General features: G+C 41.6%; 1 protein-coding gene across 1 annotated transcript; it reads left to right on the top strand.

Annotated features, from left to right (window-relative positions):
- Positions 1 to 4379: 4379 nt before the first annotated feature.
- LOC105221652 (uncharacterized) lies at positions 4380 to 8941 on the top strand. Its single transcript, XM_011198787.3, has 7 exons — positions 4380 to 4664; positions 4738 to 4910; positions 4999 to 5736; positions 5797 to 6030; positions 6087 to 6531; positions 6596 to 7948; positions 8003 to 8941. Exons 1-7 carry the CDS (start codon positions 4625 to 4627, stop codon positions 8806 to 8808), a joined length of 3789 nt encoding a protein of 1262 aa, XP_011197089.1. The 5' UTR covers positions 4380 to 4624; the 3' UTR covers positions 8809 to 8941.
- The last annotated feature ends 443 nt before the right edge of the window (positions 8942 to 9384 follow it).

Here is a 9384-nt window from a genome sequence, read left to right as displayed (position 1 = left end):
ATATTTGTATGGAAGATTTCACACATTTTTATGGTGTATGATAGGGTAATTAAGAGAAATATGTTTAGAGAGTTTGGTTTATATAACTTTAGTAGTAGCTAAAAGCTATTATGCGTCCACTTTCACAAAAAGTTTTCGTCCAAATATGCCCTTCCTTATAGTGATCTCCTGTATCAAATTTCTTTCATGACTTTATTTATGGCTTAGTTATTGTCTTTATAGGTTTTCACTTATCGCTATTATGTGGGCGTGGCAATTATACTCTGTTGCGAGTGTATAAAAATGTTGCTTATGCATTTGGAATGCATTAGTACACGAAATTGTGAACCACTCACAACCAACCAGAAGTGCAGACATCATTATTTTAGGAATATGCGACTTATGTACCCTTTTCATCGCTTTCTAGCACCAGTATATACCAGTACCCTGAAGGTATGTCTCAAAATAACGGCAAAATGCGTAATTTATCTAAATTAATTAGCCCAAACGGGTTTGTAATTATTATTTGTTAATATTTTTTCCAATAATGCACTCGTTTAAACGTTTATTTTTGTACCTGTTTGCCTTTCGCTCGCGTCTAACTCCGACATGCCGCACCGGTAATAAATACGAGTTTTACTTAACTAGTTTCCATTATTGTTGTGCAGCACAAACAAAATAATTTTGGCCAGTAACAAGTTCGACTAATGATTGCCGTTGTTTTTTCATTTGCTTATAATTTCCTATAATTTGCATTCTTCTTGTTTTTGTAGTCATTTATACTCTATTTGGTGGCAAGTAAGCCAACTATTGTCACTTTAATGAATTTCAGTTCCACTAAATCAGAAAGCTATATCCGCGGCGAATTTATATAGTTCGAGTTTTTTTTATAATCTGCCAAACCTATCAAGCCTTCGCTGTACCAATGGTGGCACATAAACAACAATTCGCCAGTGTTTGTTTCGCTGAGTAACGTTGCTATTTCTTGTTTGCCATTCATTTCGATATTTTGTGTGCAAACATACTCTCGTCCGACACACGGTGCCCTCTCCATTGGGCGGACGGCTGAAGTAGTGCAAACATAACTTATGCTCCGCTTTTCTATTACCGCGCCAAAAAAAAAAAGAAAAGTAACAACAACAACAGGAAAGTGAGCATAGCCGCGTCTTTGCCAAAGTCATGCCACCGCCGAGTTCGGCCGTATTGGCCATCTTGGCAACGCTGTTATTTCGTTTTGCACATACCTTTGCCGCACACTCTTCGCTTCTGCACCACAGCTGGAGCATAAACAACCTTCCCATCATCAGCAAGCATTTTATGCTTTTCCTGTTAAGGACTTTTGCCACGCCATACTTCTTTCGGCGGCTGGCGACAAACGGCATAATGGCTGGCATAACTGTTGTATAACGGCATACGGCAAGCGAGCGCTCGTACGCTCTGTTGGCCAACTTTGTTTTTATTATTATTGCATTACCTCACATTACTTCGCATTTGCGGCCACTGTTGCCACATGCCACACTTGTGTATATGTTACAATTCTTTAACGGTACAAGTACTGCTATTTCATACACAATATTTCTTCAAATGTTTCGGTTTTTCGTTTCATGTTTATTTTTTTTTTTTGTATTTTCGTTTTAGTTGTTGTAGTTGTTCCGCCTTTTATACGCTACGCTATTTTCAATTACCCTTTATATAATCAGCCTGTTGTGATTGCTGTTGCTGTTGTTGTTGTTTGGCTAATATTTCGCCGTGTTTGGCAACTTGTATTCGTTTTAGTGGTCAACATGGCGCATTTCAATTGAATTTCGAGTTTTACTAGCGAGCTTTTGTGTGTTTTGAGTGGTGCAATTGTTGTTGTTGTTGTTGCTGTGGAAAAGCTGAAATGATGGTTATGGCAACTCGTTAGTAGCACAAATGAACTTAAGGCTTCTTTAACTGGCAACAACTACAATTGAAACAACATTGACGATGTTTTGCACACATTCAAGAAGGCGGTCAACTTTCGGGTAAATACCAAGAAGGGCTCATGAAACAGCGGTTTAAACTAGTTTAAACTAGTTTTAACAGACATTTGCTGTAATTTAAGCTAGCTGAAGAGTTTTCAAAAAAATTCTAAATAGTTTGCAGTACCCGCTTTCCTTGCTGTATGGTTCGAAAAGTAGGTCCACAGCGTACGACGAAAAAACGTAAATTAGCGAGCCGTCAACCGATGTATTTTCGTATCTCGGTGGTCTTGTGATCGAGCTAATACGTTGTTCATATTCATTCAATATATTGTTCAATATATCACATACAGGAACCTGAATGGATAATCCGGAATCTTCAAGCTCAGTTTCCACGTAGACCCGTTTGTGGTGGAAAATAATCATCGTCTCTGGGTTTATGAATGAGTCACTGCTCTAGACAATATAGTGTAGTTTTTATTGAGCTGCAGACATTCGAAGTAGCAGTATGTTAGAAGTCGTAGGGCACCGCTATGAGACACCATAACTCTTCGCCGCCTCACTACTCAGCATTTATGACCGTGCTGAAAACAAAACCAAAATCAAATCCGCATAGTCGTTTATGAACCATACATGCTTGCTATTTCCGATTTGCTGGCTTTTGTTGTTGTATAACTTTAGCATGCATTGCGGTAAACGCTGCCAATTTCTTCGCAGTTTCAACTTTATTTGCATAAAATTGTATAAAAATTTCAAATATAACAAGGCAAAGCGTTGGAAAAGTTGCAATACAAATGAGACGCCGCGGTGGTCTGCAGTATTCCCGACCGCTAGCATGCGTGGAATGCAACATTTTGCTGCAAAAAGCCGCATTGGCCGACTTTCGTATTGATGTGCGGACTGAAAGCATAAAAAGCAATCAGGCAATCAACATTCAGCAAATATACATATGTATAAACGATTTACGAGTATGCGAGAATGCACACATTTGCAAGGGAACCCTAGGGAGTCCTAACCAAATGCACGAAACATTGATGTTATGCTTAGCTGACACGCCACGACTTCTCTGCCTTGTCTATCGCTATTCGGATTTGAAGTAACTATTTTTAGCTTTTACTACGAAACCTCATAGCTCCCAGTGAGTACTCTACCTATAATTGATTATCAAGCGCCGCGTATTTTTACCATACCTTCGCTGCCCTTGCATTTTTTTCCACATTTACGACGGCCTTTCATTGCTCGCCCTCTAAGAATTTCGCATTTGTTTACCTTCAAAGTAGAATTCTCCCGTTTAGCGCTCATTGCATGCGCTTTTGCCGCAAATTGGCTTACTGTGCTTACTTTTAAATGGTTTTTATTCGCTTTTTTCGCTTTGCTTTTGTGCACCCCGCTTGCTTTTTGTCGTACTTGCTGTGGCTCCTTGTACTTTTGCATATACATATGTACATATGTACGAGTATAATATATACTATTTGTGTTTGTATGTATGTATAAAGTGTATTATGGTAATGTTCCAAGAAATGCATAAATTCCATGCTTTTATTGCATTTTTAGTGCTCGCTTTTGCGTCGCTCTCCGACTGTTCACTTCATGTTGACTTCCCTCATCGTTGGAGAACGGAAACGCGACCAGACAAATGCTCGTTATCCGCCCTACGATCGTTCGCTGTAAGCACTCGTTTACACACACACAAACATACATACATACAATCGGGGGCATAATAGCAAATTCCTAATAATTTGGTAGCTTCGTTTTTCTTCTCTTAATGCTCTGGGAATTACATTTTCTACTCGTTTACTTAAGTTGTTTGCTTTTACTGTTATTTCCATCTGTGTAACAATTATTTTCGCAAATGTGTGTTTTTTTTTCATAAAGCGCAATTATGACAAATCTCAGATAGTGTAAGATTTTAAGAATTGTGTCCAACGTTAGCATCTATTCTAACTCTAAGATTTATTCGAGTAACATTCAGTTTGTTAAATGGGTGCTGTTGACATGGACCTAGGCAATATTTTTTTATTTCCAAGTAATTCGGATTCCACCGGCAATCAGCTATGGTCCAGAATAGTTAAACGGCCACTAAACACATAGGTGATACATGGCTTTTTCAGATTTAGTAGCATATTCTCCAGATTTTGTATTCGTATGTACCTTTGTGACTTTCAAATGCGGCAATTTTTTAAGCACAAACTTAACACAAATATTTTCTATTCAAATGCTGAGAAATGCACCGAATTTTGTTAGCCCATATTGGAGCTGATAAACAAGCTACCGTACAAGTTTTACCAAATTGTTTTCAGACAGTATAAATGATTAGTTGAACTGGCAATATAATTTGAGAGAACAGGTTTTCATTTTTTTATGAGCGAATGCACTATTAACACGAGAGCGATCACTCGATCTAGCGGCAATTATTGCATTACAACCAGCATTAGACACCGTCTCCAATTTCAGAAGTAAACAAAGCGCTCGTGCATAGGTACCGATCGCGTTGTGGCTGGCAACGGTGTATGAGCGGCGGTGCTTGCTAGTCGCTCAGCTAACGCCGAACAGTGCGGTTTATCTCTAGCGCTAGAAGCGCAACGGTCAAAGCAAAAAAAGCATATATCTATTATCTACTAGTTCAGCCTTTATCGTCTGCTTCGCACAGAGTGAAAATATTTTGACGCCAAACTGATTTGTTATTTGAATCCAACGCACAAATGACTACCAGTTTTGTCATCAATGACACGCCCTATGACGGTAAGTTAGCACAATGGCTGCTTTCTGACTTGCCATATGTGGCAAAGCTTTGATTCTGTTTGGGTCGTTATAGTGGACTTGAGCAGCTTGCCGGTGGACATAACGCTGAACACATTTCTGCGTGAGCATGCCCAGCTGACAGGAACGAAATTCATGTGTCTGGAGGGCGGCTGTGGCGTTTGTATCTGCGTCGTTAGGGGCAAGCATCCGGCGAGCGGCGAAACACGCACTTGGGCCGTCAACTCAGTAAGTGAATTTGAGAGTAATAAGCATACACACACAAATGTATGTATGCAAGAGCTTTTGAGAATGGATTTTCTGTACTCATTCGCAGTGCTTGACTCTACTGAATACCTGCACGGATTGGCAAATCACCACCGTCGAGGGCATCGGCAATAAACGAGATGGCTATCATCCGATTCAAAAGCGCTTGGCGAAGCTGAACGGCACTCAGTGTGGCTTTTGCTCGCCCGCTATGGTGATGAATATGTATGGACTGCTTGAATCTAAGGGCGGTAGAGTCACCATGGAGGAAGTGGAGAACTCGTTCGGTGGCAACATTTGCCGCTGCACCGGTTATCGGCCGATATTGGATGCCATGAAATCCTTTGCCATCGACAGCAATATTGAAGTTCCCGGCTGCTGCGATGACATTGAGGACTTCGAATTTGTCGTTTGTCCCATGGCGGGTGGACAATGTGCGAGGAGCTGTCAAAAGCCCCTAGCTATGCTGGCCTACGAGAATGGCACTTATTGGTATTGGCCTCGATCACTCGCTGATGTTTTCAATGCACTAGGTAAAGTGGGCAACGATCAGTACATGTTGGTGGCAGGAAATACTGCACATGGCGTCTACAGACGACCCCCGGGTATCAAGCACTTTATCGACTTGCATGCGGTGCCGGAATTGAAACAGCATTCCATTGTCGGCGAAAAACTCACATTGGGCGCCAACTTGAGCCTCAACGAAGCTATTGAGATTTTCCAAAAAATGTCTCAGCGTCCGGGCTTCGAGTATTGTCAGCAGTTGTGGCAACATTTCGATTTGATCGCGAACATACCTGTGCGCAATGTAAGGACCTAATTGGATTTGGACATATTAAACTGTTATTAACCAAGAACTGTTTTGCAGACAGGCACACTTGCGGGCAATATCAGCATAAAGAAGATGCACCCAGAGTTCCCCTCGGATGTTTTTCTCTCATTTGAGGCACTCAATGCGCAGATTGTTATTCAGGAGCCTGCAGCGCAGCCGAAAACCATGCCCCTGCTGGAATATCTCAAACAATCGTTCAATAAAGCTGTGGTCATTGCATTTGAGCTGAGAGCATACCTAAAGGGCAGGTTCATTTACCACTCTTACAAAGTAATTGCCTTAATGGGTCCTCAATATGATTTTCAATATATTGGTATTAATTTCAGATCACACCACGGGCACAAAACGCGCATGCCTTCGTGAATGCTGCCTTTTTACTTGACATGGACGTGACTTCTTGGGGTGTAGTTAACTCGGCTCGCATTTGCTTCGGTGGCATCCGTCCCGATTTCGTGCACGCTTATGCCACCGAAGCATGCTTAGTAAATCAAAATATATTTGACAAAGAGATTTTGACCAGGGTATTTGTCACTTTAAATAATGAAGTGCTGCCTGATGAAGTACTACCGGAGCCCTCACCGGGCTACCGTAGGGCACTGGCATGTGGACTCTTTTACAAAACTTTGCTAAAGCTTGCACCTGCAGATAAGGTGAAACCTGAGTACAGAAGTGGTGCGGACATTCTAAGGCGACCACTCTCATCCGGCATGCAAACTTTTGAGACAATAGAAAAAAATTATCCCATAACACAACCAGTACAGAAACTCGATGGTATGCAAAATTGCAAAATTACATTTTTTTCTTAAACTATAAACCAAATATTTTTAAACCTTAGGTTTGATCCAGTGCTCTGGAGAAGCCACTTATATGGATGACACACTCACAACTTCTAACGCCGTCTTCTGTGCATTCGCCAATGCCACCAGGGTGGGTGCCCACATTGAACAGATCGACTCATCGGAAGCTTTGGCCATGACGGGCGTTGTCGCCTTTTATACAGCCAAAGACATACCCGGCATAAACAGTTTTAGTGATCCAATATTTCAATATGAACTCGAAGAAATATTCTGCAGTGGTCCTGTTAAATATTACGAACAGCCGTTAGGCGTTGTTGTAGCACTGACCAGTGACATTGCCAAAAATGCTGCTTCAAAGATTAAGGTTATTTATAGCAATCGTCCAAGCTCAGGGATTTTTCCAACAATGAAAGATGTTTTTGAAGCACAGGCATCGGAACGGATCAAAGAAAATACAGCTTCTTGCTCGAAAGATATACAACTATCAGATCAGCCAGACATTTCAGCTAGAGGCATTTTCGAAATGGGTGGACAATATCATTTTACAATGGAACCGCAAACCACCGTGGCTATACCGTTTGAGGATGGCTTGCAAGTTTGGAGCGCAACACAATGGATGGACCACACACAATGTGTAATTGCGAAAATGTTGAAAATTTCAACGAATGCTGTGCAGTTAAAGGTGCGCCGACTTGGTGGCGCGTACGGTGCAAAAATCTCACGTGGCAACCAAGTGGCCTGTGCGGCTTCTCTAGTCGCCTACAAACTCAACCGACCGGCGCGATTCGTACAGTCCATCGAGTCGATGATGAACTCAAATGGCAAGCGTTGGGGTTGTCGCTCTGATTATGAGTTCCACATCAAAAGTAACGGTAAAATTGTAGGATTCACAAATACATATTACGAGGATGCAGGATGTAACTCGAATGAGAATCCCACCGATGATCTTACGCTATTAACATCTAGAAATTGTTATGAACTAAATGACTCAAATTCAAAGGTGTTCGGACAGGCAGTCATCACCGATGCACCGAGTTCAGCTTGGTGTCGCGCACCGGGATCGGTAGAAGGAATTGCAATGATAGAGAACATTTTAGAGCATATGGCATTCGAGGCAAACATAGATCCCGCAGACGCACGCCTAATCAATTTAAAGCCAGGAAATAAAATGGTTGAGTTATTACCGCGGTTTTTACAGTCAACTGAATACCGACAACGCCGAACTGAAATCGCTACATTCAATGCTAATAATCGTTGGGTTAAGCGTGGACTTGGCTTGGCCATAATGGAGTTCCCTGTCAATTTGGTTGGACAATTTGCAGCTACCGTAGCTATATATCATGCGGATGGCACTGTAGTTATAACTCACGGTGGCATCGAGATGGGTCAAGGTAAATACATATATATTTAATGAGCACAGCGAATAACCTTATTTCTTCATTCAGGTATGAACACGAAAATTGCGCAAGTGGCTGCGCATACACTGGGCATACCGTTGTCGTTTATCAAGCTCGAATACAGCGACACCATCAATGGTGCAAACTCAGATGTTACCGGAGGCTCATTAGGCAGTGAGAGTCTTTGCTTCGCCGTGCGTAAGACCTGCAATACACTCAATGAGCGCTTGAGACCGGTCAAGGAGGCACTCGGTAAGAACGCCACCTGGCAAATGGTAGTGGCTGAGGCCTGGACTAGAACAATAAACATGATTGCCAGCGAGCATTATAAGCAAGGCGATATGCAGGACTACTTCGTTTACGGTCTGGCACTAACTGAAATTGAGTTGGACATTTTAACTGGCAATCATTTAATCAAACGTGTGGACATCCTAGAGGATGCTGGCGAAAGTCTAAGCCCTTATGTTGATGTTGGACAAGTTGAGGGCTCATTTGTTATGCTACTTGGTTACTGGTTAACTGAGCACTTGGTGTACGATCGTCAAACTGGACGACTGCTAACGAATCGCACCTGGACTTACAAGCCACCAGGTGCCAAGGACATACCCATTGACTTCCGCATCGAACTGCTGCAGAAAAATCCCAATCCTGCGGGTTTCATGCGCTCAAAGACTACCGGTGAACCTCCAGCCTGTCTGGCAGTCAGCTGTATATTTGCCGTACAACATGCTCTGCAATCGGCTCGCCACGATGCTGGCGTTGAACAAAAGTGGATACGCCTAGGTGCGCCAACAACACCAGAAACAATCGTTTTGAACTCCGGCACCGACACGAAGTCGTTTTCATTGGAATAATTTTTGTACAATATTATGTTTTCATGTATAATTCTTAATTAAATTTCCAAAACATGTATAAATTCAAGTTATTCAGCATACTTTCCGAACTGCTTTCTTGGAAAAATATAATTTAGTTCAAAGAAAATATTAACATTAACTTCGCTTTATCATCTCTTTCTTCGTTATGCAGACGCAGAGGAAGCCAAGTTGAATACACCGGTTTCGAAAAATGTTCGAGACAATACGCCCCCATTCGCTTTCTAATACATATGTGTTCATTTCGTTGCTCGACATCGCACGAACTATTTGGTCAAGTTGTCGTGTCAATTGGTAATTAAGGAAGTGCCTTGTAAAACAACTAGTTACAATTAATTAGTGGTTCCACATATAAACCATTACAGTTTTACTGATTTTAACACCTTAGACATGTACGGTCGTAGAGCCGTAGTTGATATAGTATACGGAGAAGCTGGCGACAAAATAAATAACAATAAGAAGTGTAAATACGGAGAGTATAAAAAGATAATTGTGCAGTGTAATTTAGATTAGCAGCTAGGTGTGCCATACATTGTATCTCTAGTTTCAGGGAAGCTG

The sequence above is a fragment of the Zeugodacus cucurbitae genome, chromosome 2 (assembly GCF_028554725.1).
Source record: "Zeugodacus cucurbitae isolate PBARC_wt_2022May chromosome 2, idZeuCucr1.2, whole genome shotgun sequence".
Taxonomy (NCBI): Eukaryota; Metazoa; Arthropoda; class Insecta; order Diptera; family Tephritidae; genus Zeugodacus; species Zeugodacus cucurbitae.
The sequence above is the reverse complement of the archived record's forward strand: the minus strand, read 5'-3'. Positions and strand labels throughout refer to the sequence as shown.

What these genes read in the sequence shown, in the direction of transcription:
- LOC105221652 (XM_011198787.3), top strand. Translation starts at nt 4,625, where the DNA reads ATGACTACCAGTTTTGTCATCAATGACACGCCCTATGACG. An exon ending in CAATGACACGCCCTATGACG is followed by an intron (nt 4,665 to 4,737) that starts GTAAGTTAGCAC and finishes GGGTCGTTATAG; the next exon opens with TGGACTTGAGCAGCTTGCCG. An exon ending in ACCAGTACAGAAACTCGATG is followed by an intron (nt 6,532 to 6,595) that starts GTATGCAAAATT and finishes TTTAAACCTTAG; the next exon opens with GTTTGATCCAGTGCTCTGGA.